Source organism: Diutina rugosa, assembly GCF_008704595.1.
Source record: "Diutina rugosa strain CBS 613 chromosome Unknown scaffold41_size130375, whole genome shotgun sequence".
NCBI lineage: Eukaryota > Fungi > Ascomycota > Pichiomycetes > Serinales > Debaryomycetaceae > Diutina > Diutina rugosa.
In genome coordinates this window covers 80,703-95,063 of record NW_022995196.1, presented here as the reverse complement: position 1 = coordinate 95,063, position 14,361 = coordinate 80,703, and the positions used below count along the sequence as shown (strand labels likewise).

Here is a 14,361-nt window from a genome sequence, read left to right as displayed (position 1 = left end):
ATTTTTTTTGAATCTGAATTCAAAGACGAGCTGCCCGCGATGAAAGTTCCGTTGATGGTTGCGCTGGTAGTGCTGGGGGTGTATGATAGTGGCGCTCGAAGAAATCTCGTTTGCGCTGGTGACCACGCATAAGCTTCACTCGCCACTCATCATTATACGGGGGGAGTTGACGTCCAGGTCCCTCGGTTCCGGCGAGCGAACGGAGCCCTTCAAAGTACCCTTCGAAGTCATCGTTGATATAGTTGAAGCGGTCGTTATTGCCGATCTTCTGTAAGCGTTGGTGTTCCCATTGCTCCATTGCCGTTTTCGAAGGCAAAGCGGCTCTACCAGCAAACACTCGTGCCGCAAATACTGCCTGCCATTCAAATACTTTGAATGTGAGCCCGCCAGCGACAAACCCAACGTAGGCTAGCGACGGATTGTCGATGCTAATCACATGTTGGTACACTCGATGTAATCGCCCATGGCTGTAATCCTCATTAGGTAAGAAAGGCACTGAGAGCAAATAGCCTGTGCCGTATAAAATGCAATCAACCCCTTCCTCGAGGGAACCGTCATCAAAGTAAACCGTCAGTCCTTCAATGCGTTCAATGCGGCCTCGTTTATCAACTTTAGGATGGTCAAACGCTGCCGACCCCACTATCTCTACTTGATGGCCATCACGGGTACGCAGCAGAAGGGTTTTGCTTGCCACGAAAAGCACATCGTATACCAAATCCATTGCCAGGATCAGGCCACCTACAACCACAACTTTCTTACCGCGATACGTTTCCAGCGACCGGAATTGTTGTGAGTGTTGTAACAAGCCAGGGAACAGACCAAGGCCTGGGACCTGGGGCACGTACGGCTTGATATATTTACCCAGAGCCACCAAAAGCTTATCGAAGCGCTCTTGACGCCAGTGATCGCCGTCAGGGGCACGGCGGCGCAATGTGAGCACCCAGTGGTCGCCCGAAGTGTGTTGGCGCCACTCCGCGAGCTCCACGGTAGTATTCAACTGGATAAGGTGTTCATAGCCTTTGGTAAGCAGCTGAAGCCACGAACGAATCACCAGGTGGTGGCGAAACGGCAGATCGGCGCCATATTTAGCTAGCGTGAGCGCTGAACGAACGGTAGGGATCCGCGAGTAGGTGAACTCCATGACATCGGCTTCAACGTTAGTCTCAAGAGAGGCATAGGTCAGGTTAATGTGGTCCGGTGCTGCCAGCGCTGGGGTCGTGGCCGGAAACCGTGTCGGAAGTGACGGCAGTGACGGGGCGTCGCTGCCGGCGCGAGTGCTTGGCACCGTGTACGGCGGAGGGGTCTCACTGTTGTACACCCAAGTCCCCAGCACTTCGGGCTTGCAGTCAAACAAGGTGACGTCAGCAAACGCCTGTTCATGGACCATGGCGTCGAGGGCAGCGATGCCAGCGGGACCGCCGCCAACAATGGCGACCTTAATCGACATTTAGGCACGAAGTTCGGGGGCGGTGGGTGACCCATCTCATAAATACTATCCGCGCCACACAATCCACGAAGCAGGGCACGTGAGTCGCGACATAATCGAGACTTGCCGCTCTGAGAAAGCCTAACCGGAGTTTGACCTCTCCGACAAAGTCGTTTTCCCTAATTTCGTATAATTAGTCGTGCCTCTGAAACTTTGTGATTAGAGGGCTACACGTTTTGATGACGTGTTTGTCAGATTGACAATGGAAAGTTTCCCACACGATTTGTAATCACGATTGGATCAATAAAGCCAAAAGTAACCGTTGCATCAGCCATGATCCACACTTTCACCATGTGTGGCGTTTTTGCAGTTACCGCGGGTAAGCGATTGCGACACTTTGGTTCGCACGGTGGGTCGCACGGTGGACGCAGCGAACAGTCGCATAGTCGTGTCTCTCCAGGTATAGACTGTTCTTTTTTCTAATGAAATCGCACGGGCCCTGACAGACGCGTTCGCTCCCGAAAAAATTGTTTGCCGCCAGCCACGGGTGGTGGGGTTGTTGGTGTTGGAAGATTCGGTTTTGCTCCCTCCTTAGCTGGGCAGGGAGAGACAGAGGGCTCGTGGCCCGAAGTCACCGCTTACCTCAAGCGCAGTTTACGACATTTTTTCTCAGGTAATGACCTCATAGTACGTAGCCAGGGCCTCCCCACAAACTCCTCGAGTCCGTCCGTCGTGTAGCCTTCACCCATCTTACCACCTTCTACGCCGGCTGCCACCCTTCGCTAGCGTTGCCTCCGCACTCGCCGCCCGGCGTTGTTTTTCCGCCTGTGATCTCGCTCGCGGTTCGACCACCAGTGCAGCAGTTTTTCCACGCACACTTTTCACTGCACCAGGCACGTATCGATGACAGCGAAGGAACGGGGCAAGCTGAAAGCGGGGCTCCCGATGTACGTATTAGCGATTATCCATCAATGTGATGTTGCCGAATCATATACTAACGACTCAGATATAACAAGCTCGCGCCGAGAAAGCCGCTGCGGTGGCTACGAAAGCGGTACGTGTTGGTTGTGGTGACGTTGATGGTGTTGGCCACGGTGGGGTGGCTCCACCGCGACCTGATGCTGTACGCCGGCAAGTTCCACCACCCCAAGATGGACATCCCTGAGATCCACGACGACGAGGAGTTCGAGCAATACGAAGTCACGCCGCTGGGGGTGGTCCCGGTGGAGAAAACCTACGAAAACACCGTCGAATACTATGATCTTGGCGACTACCGTGGCCTGGCCAACGGCCGCGACGACGCTATCCTTTTTTTGATGCCGTTACGTAACGCTGAGGACGTGTTGCCGATGGCGTTTTACAACCTCATGAACCTCACTTACGACCATAGTAAGATCGACATTGCCTTTTTAGTTCTGGACTGCCTGCCCGACGACCGCACCTTGGAAACAGTATTTACCTACCTGGTAGCGCTCCAAAACGGTACTCTTGTTGACCTTTTACGCGCCGAAGACAAGTTCCGCCAGCAATCCAAGCTGGGGTCACTGGACTTGTACAAACAGTATATGGAAAAACTGTACATGGACGAGGTCGACAAGGCGTACAATCCCGACACTCTCCACCACCCCAACTTCACCAAGCCGTTCCGGCTGGTGCTGATTTTCCGTAAAGATTTTGGCCAGGTCATTGGTCAAGGGTTCAGCGATCGTCACGCGGTTAAAGTGCAGGGAATTCGACGCAAATTGATGGGACGGGCCCGTAATTGGTTGACGGCGCTGGCGTTGAAGCCCGACCACACCTGGGTCTATTGGCGTGACGTCGACATCGAAACGTGTCCCGGCGACGTTATCGAGACGCTCATGAAGCACGACTACGATGTGGTGGTACCAAACGTGTGGCGGCCCCTCCCGACATTTTTAGGCAGCACTCAGCCCTACGATTTGAACTCGTGGGAAGAATCGGAGGCGGCGTTGGAGCTCGCGCTGACATTGGATGAGGACGATGTCATTGTTGAAGGGTACGCTGAGTACCCCACCTGGCGCATGCACTTGGCTTACATCCGTGACCCCAATGGCAACCCTGACGAGCTTGTTAACTTAGATGGTGTCGGTGGTGTGTCGATTCTCGCCCGGGCGGCGATCTTCCGCCAAGGGGTGAACTTCCCGGCGTTTACATTTGAAAATCACGCCGAGACTGAAGCCTTTGGTAAGATGGCACGCAAGATGGGGTTCCGCGTTGGCGGTCTCCCTCACTACACTATTTGGCATATCTACGAGCCGTCGGAAGATGACTTGAAGAAGATCGCCCGCATGGAGCGTGAAAAGCGAAGAAAAGGCGGTGCCTCCACCGAGTAAAGATTTTATATTTGTTTAATAGTATAGAGACATTCATTCAGTTATCATTTGAAAAAAAATCAAATTAAAAATAATTATCGCATAGTCAGTAGGAAGGCAGGATGTTGTAATCATAATCGTCGGTGAAGACGTCAGAGATTGTTCACTCATCCGTTTTGATCATCATAGTGTGCGACGTTGAAGATTCGAACTTGGTGTGTTGCACCAAACGTAACCTTACACTTGATACCACAATGCCAGAGGCTCAAATCATCGTATATAATTTTTGCGGTTAAATATGTTATCGCTGAAATCCATAATTCATCAGTTGGCTTGTTGGCTTCAATCCATTCTAGACTAAGGCCCTTTATCAGTTTTTCATCATGATCGTATAGTTGAATTCACAAAATTCGGGTCGCTATTGTTAAATTCACAAGCAATTTGGTGCGCCAATTTTGATTGAGCATTGAAACGAGAAAAAAGATGGAATAGTCAATGCACGGAAAGACAATTGACATCCTTTATTAGTGGAGTACAGTCTCCGCATATTCATGCTTCAGATATCTGGAAAATAAACAGAATAGTTTGTAAAGAAATGATTTTATGTCGTGTATTTATTCTGAGCTCGTTGAGAAGCTAGCCATTTTCCTCTTATTTCACTTCGTAAATAGTATTACTTCAATCTATATGAATCTTCCACAAGTCACGACACCCTGCTGTGTATCCGTTAAGAACCACTTTTTCGTACAACTTCTGATCTCCATCATAGAAGAACCCTCCAAATTTGAATACGTTATCTTGTTGAAACCATTTCATGAAATCGATCCACATATTACGTTCCCTCACAAAGTAATATTGGAGAAGCAACAAATGGGCGCAATACAAATTCAATATTCTAAGAGCAAAGTAGTTTTCATTGTACACTTGACACCAGAACGACTCCTCGGTAAGATGCTGGAAGCGGTGAATAGGAACCTCCGATGATAACTCCACACATTGCTGAACTTGAGCATTTAGTATGAGAATAGCATCTCGCAAGGCAAGCTTGATATTTATTTCCTCATGATCTCTTTTACCTTTGAGTAGCTCTGGAGGCAGCGCGTCCAAGTCATCTAGTAGTTGACGGATTATAGGTGACAATGGACAGTCTATGTTTTTCACTTGTAATGGGACCAATGCTGCTTGTTGTTCTCTTTCTAAGATTGGCCAACATATAGTGAGACTTCTGCGCATTTCCAGACACAAGCTTTGGAAGTCTTGCTGCGATCTATCAAACGAAATCAATGGCATAGTTCTTCGTGAATGTCTTCCAAATACTCTCATTAATATTGTTGCGCCCATGACAAATGATATTGCCTCTAACTCATTGATAGGTTCACCAGCTTTGATCTTATTGTTTAACTTGTTGATTTGCTTGATTTGTGACTCAAAATTAGTGAATGCAAACTCGTATAGTGTTAACAGTTCATCATTGAAACTAGATGAGTATGAGGTTTCCCCTAGCAAATACTGAGGATTATGCTTTTGTAAAAGTAACATACTTGAGTAAGCGAAAACCGAAATTTTCAAAATATCCAGTTCAAGCAAGTATCTGGGAATCACTTTTTCCCATGCAAACCGAAGACGAGCTTCATTAGACAATATGGTCTTGGCCTTCGCCCAAGTTTCAAAGTGGTGAAGAATCCCATACTCAAACGGTGAGATGCCCATCAATTTTGACGGGCTATTAAGACTGTATACCGCAGGAATTCTTGGAGTGCTGATGATTCTCGGAGACACCACATCTAATACTTCATCTGAAACCAAATGGCCCGCCAATGGAATCAGGAGAAGCGATTGTATGGAAATGGGAGAAGGACTTTGTGAGGATGTTGTTGAAACGGTGCTGAGTGGCGTTGTTGGAGGCGTGAATACGGCTGAAACTTCAGACACAGCTGGTTTCGGCTTCCTGCGAGGCTTCTTCACCTTATTGTTTGAGTGCATAATGAACACATTTGTGCGGACAGGGGGGCTTTCAACTCGGGTATAATCACAGGTCTTATTGGTGTAAACACAGTATTCACACAGGGGCTGGGCCAAATTGCATTTGATCTTCAACTTCTTGCAATTATTGCACCCTTTAGACTTAGGCCGTGCCATGGTCGGGTGCGGGGTCGATTTCTGTGCTTACTAAGATGCAGTGTGTCCTGAGGCTCGCAGGCTTGATGTATGGAAAAGTGAGCGCATAGTCTGCAAAACTCTGCAACAGATGTTGATTTAGTTCGAAGGTTTTTTGGGCTTTGTGCTTCCCTAAAGTCTTAACTTCGTCGTGAGATTTTGCTGTGCTTTTGTATATCAAGTCCATAATCTCTGGTTGTGTGAGACATGAGTAAAGGACGATTGCACACAATTTAAATTTGAACACAGTTTCATTGCAAATCTTTTTAGTCGATCGTGGCTTGTCATCTAGCTTGAAGCAAGGTGCTAGCCATTTTTGTCGTCGCGAATAACCCAACACTAACTAACGAACTCTTTAAAGGATTTAGTGTGGGTGAGTGAAAAGTTGACGCCACCTTCATGGAGACGGAAAGCAAATATTCCCAAATGCCCAAATGATTTGATCTGAATCTGCGTACGCTTGTGAGATTCGGTTAGATGGTATTGCGGGCGAGACTACGCAAGTGCATCGGAACTCCTCGTCGTGTCAGTCTAGAGGAAGTCTAGAGGGATACGACTTCCGAAAGTGCCGACATGTGGGAGCGAATCATTCCGTGGCATAACGATTCGATTTGATTTCAAATCAATGTAACCCCACCTTGCCAAAGTCGTTGCCGAGGTGCTGATATATTTTAGCTTGTGATGATATACAGCCTCGCGTCGATAATTACTCTGGATGTTACCAGTCATCAACAAGAACTTTCGAGAGCAGTAGGTTTTGTTTTTTTTTTTTAGGGCAATACATGCAACGTCCAACTGGAACATCATCGCATTTGGTAACAACTACGTTTCATTGATGGAATTTAATTTTCAACATATTGTTCTGTTGGTTGTGTTTTTTGCCACCAAATGTTAATTACATTTCACACGATTTACAAAGTGCATATACCTCTCGGTGGGTTGCCGAAACGGTTAATTGTCCGAGCACTACCCTGAGAAAGGAAAAACGCGATATGGGATTCTCTCTTGCTGCTGTAAACTTAAATAAGTAGCAATTATCCCTATTAGAAGCCAATTCCATTAGAAGATGCCCACCTTCAAATCATTTACTTACGCCTATAATAAAGACCCCCTTCATGTCACCGTCAGTGAATTGAAACACCCCAAAGCCGATGAGGTGTTGATCAAAGTTAGCGCAGCCTCATTGAATCCAGTTGACATTGTCTTATACAACCTGGCTTATTACATCACTTCCTTCTGGAACAATAAGCAAGGTGTGGGGCGTGATTACTCAGGGACGGTGGAAGCTGTGGGAGCGCAAGCAGCGCAATCATCAGGGTTAAAAGTGGGTGACCATGTTTATGGGTTATACTCTCACCCATTGGGTAAAGGTACTATTGCTGAGTACGTTACCATTAAACCTGGTGGGCTTGACTGCACCGTCTCCAAGATTCCTGCTGGCTTATCGAAGAAAGAGGCCGCTGCCATCCCCTTAGTGTTTGGTACTGCCAACCAAATGATGGAAGGCCACCAAATCCGAGGGTCTAAGGTTTTGATTCTCGGTGGCGCCACATCTGTGGGGAGATACCTTATTCAACTTGCTCGCGTTAAGGGAGCTGCTGAAATCGTCACTACCAATGGTGGTCGTTCAAACGACTTGGTGCAGCTGTTGGGCTCGACCAAGCAAATTGACTACCACGACTTCCCTAACTTGTTGACCCCTGTGCTTGAATCTGCCAGAAATGGCAAGTTCAATTACATTTATGATTGTGCTGGTAACAATGACTTGTTTGGCCACATGGGACAAATCATTGCTCCCAAGCCCAATGGCTACGTTTCCATTGTGGGTGATCGTCACATTCACCACCTGCAAGATGATCTTGTCTCCTTATTTTGGGCTAACCGCGCTCTCGCTGTCAGGGCAATCCGGCTGCAGCTTGGTTTGCTTCCATACACCTATAAGTATGATCTTCTCAAGCCTGGTAAATGGCTTGACTACGCCACGTCGTTATATGAACAAGGTCAGCTTCAAGTGTTTGTGGACTCAACTTGCAGCTTTGCTGACACCCCGAATGCCTTCAACAAGGTGGGGCTGGGCAAGGCCTCTGGTAAGGTCGTCATTCAAATTGAAAATTGAACGTTTGCTAAGTAGCTTCGACTATAGTAATGAAACCAATCTTTATGTCATACAATAAAATTTACCGGCGTCGGCAACTTTCCATCGCCTCTGATACACGCTGCTAATAAATGTACGACGCGCGGTGCGTCACGATGAGATCCCCGTTCACGCGACCCTATCCCTGCGTCGACACGAAGAGGTGTATATACGACCACTGTCGCCGACAGTTGGGTGAAGTTAAAAATAGCATACTCTATCATCATCTCGTTTACAATGCAATTAGTGGTAAATGGCGTCGCTCAATGGGCGCCTTGCGTATAATCTCATCGCCCGTTGAAGCCCCTCACCACCAGCCATGTGTTTTGAGACGCGCACCATTCCAGCCAAAACAGGCATGTAGAACAACAAGGTTAACTCTAGCTATATTCACAAGAAATTAGGCAACGAACATGGGTTGCGTACCTGCTCTTCAATGGCTACCTCAGCTAATGAAACTGATTCACTACTGAATCATTTCCAAAGTGCAAATGCTTTCTTTGAGTCAATCAACGCATTAATGACATCACCGACAATTTGACGTGCAGATATGAATTTACCGCATTGGGCGCGGCAAAAAGGCAGCCCATATATATACCGTGCCTCAAGCCCCAAGCAATTCATTCACGTCGTTTGCAACAATATGAAGGCGTGGGTGCTGGTGGTTTTGTGGTTCGGCATGGTTGCCGGGCTTTTCTACCCTGTGGCTGACTTCCGGTCGCTCAAAGCATCGCCTGAAATCACCTTGAAGATGTCTCGAAAGCTGGTGGTTAAACCGAATGGCAGTGCCAATCGAGCACCTCAGGTTCAACTGAAACAAGTGGAGGTGCCGTGGACTCAATTTGTCCAACCACTTTACACTGACGATTCCAATGCCATCTATTATGCCAATATCACAGTGATCGATCCGGAGGCTAATTATCACGACCAATTCCTGGTGTTGGTGGATACCGGTAGTCCCCTCACGTGGTTATACAACCAGCTGGCACTGGTTGGTTCGGTGCCGCGATTCAACTCCCCTCGCTCCCTCGAATCGACTACCACCAAGTGGTACGAGTATGCTAAGGAAACCGTCAAATTTGCCATGATTGACGGCGGCGAAGGCGTTCATTTCCGTATTAACGATCTCCAGTTCACTAATCTTACTTGGGGGCTTACCAGCGACTCGCCGAAGATGCTTGCTCCCTATGACATTCTGGGTCTTCTAGGGATTCTGCCTCGAGCCGGCCCTCAAAACGTGTTAAGCGAAATGGCTAATAAGCTGTTAATACCATCAGCTCAATTTTCGCTTTACTTGCTGTCTCAACCTCGCCCTGAACTGGCTGGGCTCATACTATGGGGCGAAGATGACTCGCGTCCTCTTTTCACAAACAATACGGTAATTTGGGAGCCGGTGGTATCTGATCTGGACTACTGGCTTGTCAACATGACTCGCAGCCAGCAGGTGATTATTGACACTGGCACTACAGGGGTGGTGCTTCCTCTCGCCAACGCTACTGAGCTTCACAATCGCCAATTTGGCACTAAAAACGTCATTGCTGATGGTGACGGCAACTTTGCCTTCCCCTGTAATGCCCTGGGATCAATTCCAGTGGCCTTTGCCAACCTGACACTCGAGATTATCGTGGATAATGTAAAGGGCAACGAGTACGCGGAGTACCCTGGCTACTGTGCGCTGAAGATCCAAGGAATCGGCAGCCAGTGGATATTTGGGGCCGCGTTTCTTAAAGGTTACTATACAACATTTGACATCGACCGCCAACGCATTGGCTTCGCTAAATTGCCCACCAACACTACGTTCAAGTTGAGCGGGACTTCGCCTGAGCCAGTGTCGTCGTCTCTGGCTCTGGCAGTCACGGCAACATCGCTGTTGGCGGTAGCATCACTGCTGATGGCAGCATCCCCGCAACCGCTGCGGGAACTGGAGGGTGGATCGTCGCGGCTCGTCCCCGCTGGCTTCGGGGTGGTTATCGCGGCCGTGGCCGTAGCCCTCGCATAATTGCATCAATTTATAGATTCACGTTTCCGCTTAATATATGCATAAGGTATTCATCGTCTAAGTGATCACAACCAACCACAGAAGCATGCAGTACATGAGGGCCAATGGGTACATCGCAAGAAGCACTCTTCCCGGCAATACCCCCAGACATTTGAGACTAAGCAGCCCCACGTAGATACTCCACACGTTGAGCACAGCCATTAAAATAATACGGAAAAACTTGTGCTTAAGCAACAACAGGCAGATTACCTCACCAAGAACAATGGGGAACATCAGGTAGCCTGCCGCCGAGATGGCACTGAGGAAAGAAATCGTACCGCCAAGAAGCTGAATGTTGAGCCCAATGATGAAGAAGAATAACCACACAAACGCAAACGACCCCGAAAACACTCCGTTGGTATCAGTTGCCAGCATCCCAAGGCACACACTGAACACAAGCAGAAATATGAGTGGACCCCATAAGTCCCAGTCCAATGTCTCCAACACCAAATCTTGATTCAGAATCCCCGTCGCCGATTCACCGGCGTCTTGCTCGTCAACATCGACAACGCGACTAAGACTGGAAGGAAGACGGAGACCATTGGCCTGAGCAAAGTTCACAAGCCGCAGCTGGTGAGTAGAGGCGAGCTTGGTCAATTGCATCGGCCACACCACGATGAAGAGGCGCCTAAGAATCTGCAGACCGTCGCGCTTGAGAGTAGCCCACACCGGCTCATCCAAAGTATCACCACCAGTATACTGACGTTCTCTGACTTTATTAGTGGTACTGGTGGACGTAGTGAAAGCGGAAAATGTCAGGGAAAGGTCGACTTTGGGCATAAACCCGGAAAACATCCCCGCCGACGCCAGCGATCGCAGCGCCCCTTGCGACGTCAGCGACAGTGATTGCTGATTGTTAGCGGAGGTAGGCGTGTCAATCGGTTCGTCAGGGATGACGAACTCATTGATGTCGTCAATGGAATATGCGGGCGGACGAGACATTAGTGACGGTGACGATGGTGGATCGTTACTGAGTGCGCGGACTAGTGGTGAGGTGTTAGTTCGTCCCGGTTAGGGTGCCCTGGGTCTTTGCACTACCAGATTTTCAACGCCCAGATTTACCAAGCCTTCAGCGTACAATTCATATCAATGAAACCATTTCTTCAAATTACAAGATACCCATAGTAATCAAAGGACTTGTCCAGGGTTGGAGGATGGGAAAGCATCGAGTTTCCACGGGCTACACTAAAATTCTTGATTCTAACCTCAATATTAAGTTATCACAAGATTTGATAAATCTTTCACGGTTCAGATGATTTGCGTATGGTACGTGAAGATTAGTATTGTTTGCGTGATACTGTAGCCAAAAGTCAAGATATACGTGAAGGTTACGTATCAGCAACGAGACTGTGAGAGAAGGTTTAATTTAAATAGAGGAACAAGGTCTGCCAGTGAACGCCATGGCCTGAGACGAACATTGCAAAATTTTAGGCGAACTGTATTCTGATGAAAACAATTGGTGATGAAAAATGTTGATTCCAAAGTTTTTCACGGATAATCATAAATCCAAGTAGTACTTCCGCTTTTCTCTCATAAAAGTGGCACTTGATGATCTTACTAGTCGTATCTCATTCTTGTTAGAATCCAGTTCATTACTTATTAGAAAGGGAATTTTTCAAGAACTATTGAAGAATTTCCACGAATCTAGATTCACGCTGAAGAATCAATAATCAATGATACCAACGAATGTTTCATTCCGTTGCATCCAGGGATTTAAGGAGATTGGTCCAGACTCTTCGTATACCAAATTTGGATGGTTCAACGACTCATCATCTCCCTCGTTCACAAAAGATGGTACACCTGGGTAAATCCTGTTATCCCCAAAAAAAACCAGGTGATTCGGAAACCAGCTGAGCGATCCGCACGTCACCAACAGTTCTTTCCTATTACTCTTGATTAGACTTTGTACCGCAATGTCGACTTGCTGATGGAGAGTTTCGGATGGTAATCTCAATAAACTAACAGGTTCTTTTGGTGTATTTACTATACAAAGTCGTTGGTCGCGTCATTTCATCACAGAAAAAGGGGAAGGGGTGGGCTTAGTGTAGGTGGCCTTTGTAGTTGCCCACCATGTAGTCGATATGGACGAACGCCCGCTCCACCATGGGTAACGACTCAAGAGCATACTGCAACAGCTCGGCAAGATCGTGGCAGTCCTTAAAGTTGAGGCGGTACTTCTCAATGTCAAACACCACGTCAATTTCCACCACGAGCTTTTCCCCGAAATGATACGTTTTTAACGCCGTAATCTTGTTGATGGGTTCAGCAAACCGGTACGCCAAGTACAATATCGTTTTGTAGTCTTCAATGTCAGCGGCGGCGCCACAGAGCTTCTGAATGTGCTCGATAGCCGTCAGCGACCACAGCACAATCACGTAAATCGAAAGCCCAAACGCACCCAACGGGTCAAGCCACCAGATGTCAAACCAGTGACCTACTGCCGGCATGAGCAACAGCACTGTGTTGAAGACAATATCAGTCATGGCGTCCTGGGCAAGCGCCTGCACACTCAGGTTGGGGTTCAGCGCACACCACACCCAACAGCCAAGCTTACATACAATGGTGAACACCATGATGGCCATGGCGTCCTTACCAATGGTGGCGGGCACTTTGTGTTCTGGCGCCGGCCAAAATAACCGTTTAGCAGCTTCTTGGCCAACTTGAAAAAACAGAATGACAATGATCACTGAGAAAATGAGCACCCCAAGCGGTTCAAGTCGCAGTCTCCCCACCGGGTACAAGTGCTGGATGCGCCAGTTCTTCTTCAGCGCCAATTTGTTAGCAACAAAGATAATAAACGTCGATAAGAAATCAAGTACCGAATCAACGAGCGAAGCCACCATCGAGATCGAATTGGTAAGAAGCGCCACGACAATTTTGCCAATGAGCAAGATGATGTTGATGGCAAAATTGACGATAATGGCGAGCACCACTGCCAGGTGTTCCTCCTTTTCGTTGAAGCCGAGGTAGTGGTGGGCTAAGATGCCGCCCTCGGCGTCCACAGGAAGCGGCGCCGCTTTCGTGCGCTTACCCTTTTGCTGCTGCGGACTCTTGTCGCCATCAGCGTCTTCGTTATCGTGTTCAAACACTGGTGTCAAGTCGTCCTGAGTTTCGTAGTTCTGTAATGTGTCGTAATGGATATGACCGTGGTCCAAAAAGTTGTCAATCTCACAGTATCGCTCAATCAACGAGTTCTGCTCAATATAATATTCCCGCGTGGCTGCCGGTACCTCGTAGATATCGCGGGTAAACTCCTGCCAGTCGGCGAGCCGCTTGTAATGGCCGATGAGCTTTTGCGGTCTCATCAACAGCGGCTGCGAGTACACCAGGGCGTCATCCATGACAAACGAGTCCTCGGCATTGGGGTCGATCGCCAGCGGGTTCAGCACTGAGTAGTGGTGCAGCAAAAGCCGCTGGAAGAGCGGTTTGTTCGGCGCCATGCTGGTGAGGTCAGTGGCCAGGCGCCGCCGCTCGCTGGCGCCGCCGTAGCCCCACACCCGGTCCAGGGTGTCCAATTCACGGTAGCGGTAGCGACCAGTCAGCATGTCACGGTAGCGAGGAACCAGATGGTCCCGGCGTTCTCTCAGCCGGTGGCGCTCATCGTTGTAAGTAGCCCCCAAAAGACGGCTGCCCTCGTTGTGGGCGCGGGCAGCGTAATGGGAGTTGGTGTAGGGGCCCAGATACGGCTGCGGCTCTTCCCGATCAGTGGAGACCATGTTGGTGCTCAACTAGTGGCGATGGGTGGGTGATAAGTGGACAAATACCTCCGTGCGAAGTCGGCGATGCCCGATGAGTGGGCGGGCGAAGGAAGGCGGAGCTGATTTAGGCGGACTAGGGGTCATCACATAATAGCTGAAATCTCAACCGCACTGATAGATGAATTGGTAAACAATGCTGCTGGTAGTGGTAACAAAATCGTGCCATGGGGTGATGTTGTCCAACCCTAACCGGGCCCTGGGCATTGAGTCACGTGACATAGTTACCCGGACACTTGCTACGCGATGGTCTACTTCATCGACGAAAAAAAAACCCTTCCTATTTTTCTACCATACACACCAAACGGTAAGTTGAATATTACAGGACAGAATGATTAAAACCATTGATGTAACAAGTCTACTGAGAGTGTACATGCAGGACAAAAACATTAATAGGAATTCTTCGTTTATGACTATTTCCTTTCGACTCATGACTAACAAATTAAAGGTATGTCCTAAATGCTACCAACGATTTTGCTGATGAAATTATCCACTTAATGTTCACGGTGACCCCTGAG

At 48.3% G+C, this 14,361-nt stretch overlaps 7 protein-coding genes across 7 annotated transcripts; 3 read left to right on the top strand and 4 right to left on the bottom strand. All coding sequences in view use genetic code 12, as the record gives it.

The window, feature by feature from the left end:
• Nucleotides 1-19: 19 nt before the first annotated feature.
• Nucleotides 20-1,447, bottom strand: DIURU_004695 (uncharacterized protein; the record flags this gene model as incomplete). The annotated part of the gene is made up of 1 exon (XM_034157596.1): nt 20-1,447. The coding sequence occupies one exon, from the start codon at nt 1,445-1,447 to the stop codon at nt 20-22; it is 1,428 nt and encodes a 475-aa protein (XP_034010532.1).
• A 1,130-nt stretch (nt 1,448-2,577) lies between these two features.
• VAN1 (Van1p) lies at nt 2,578-3,780 on the top strand (the record flags this gene model as incomplete). The annotated part of the gene is made up of 1 exon (XM_034157595.1): nt 2,578-3,780. One exon carries the CDS (start codon nt 2,578-2,580, stop codon nt 3,778-3,780), a length of 1,203 nt encoding a protein of 400 aa, XP_034010531.1.
• A 657-nt stretch (nt 3,781-4,437) lies between these two features.
• DIURU_004693 (uncharacterized protein) lies at nt 4,438-5,742 on the bottom strand (the record flags this gene model as incomplete). The annotated part of the gene is made up of 1 exon (XM_034157594.1): nt 4,438-5,742. The coding sequence occupies one exon, from the start codon at nt 5,740-5,742 to the stop codon at nt 4,438-4,440; it is 1,305 nt and encodes a 434-aa protein (XP_034010530.1).
• Nucleotides 5,743-6,982: 1,240 nt separating this feature from the next.
• DIURU_004692 (uncharacterized protein) lies at nt 6,983-8,032 on the top strand (the record flags this gene model as incomplete). The annotated part of the gene is made up of 1 exon (XM_034157593.1): nt 6,983-8,032. One exon carries the CDS (start codon nt 6,983-6,985, stop codon nt 8,030-8,032), a length of 1,050 nt encoding a protein of 349 aa, XP_034010529.1.
• Nucleotides 8,033-8,693: 661 nt separating this feature from the next.
• DIURU_004691 (pepsin-like aspartic protease) lies at nt 8,694-10,049 on the top strand (the record flags this gene model as incomplete). Its single annotated transcript, XM_034157592.1, has 1 exon — nt 8,694-10,049. One exon carries the CDS (start codon nt 8,694-8,696, stop codon nt 10,047-10,049), a length of 1,356 nt encoding a protein of 451 aa, XP_034010528.1.
• A 57-nt stretch (nt 10,050-10,106) lies between these two features.
• On the bottom strand, nt 10,107-11,030 carry DIURU_004690 (uncharacterized protein; the record flags this gene model as incomplete). The annotated part of the gene is made up of 1 exon (XM_034157591.1): nt 10,107-11,030. One exon carries the CDS (start codon nt 11,028-11,030, stop codon nt 10,107-10,109), a length of 924 nt encoding a protein of 307 aa, XP_034010527.1.
• A 1,097-nt stretch (nt 11,031-12,127) lies between these two features.
• Nucleotides 12,128-13,804, bottom strand: DIURU_004689 (uncharacterized protein; the record flags this gene model as incomplete). The annotated part of the gene is made up of 1 exon (XM_034157589.1): nt 12,128-13,804. The coding sequence occupies one exon, from the start codon at nt 13,802-13,804 to the stop codon at nt 12,128-12,130; it is 1,677 nt and encodes a 558-aa protein (XP_034010526.1).
• Nucleotides 13,805-14,361: the final 557 nt, after the last annotated feature.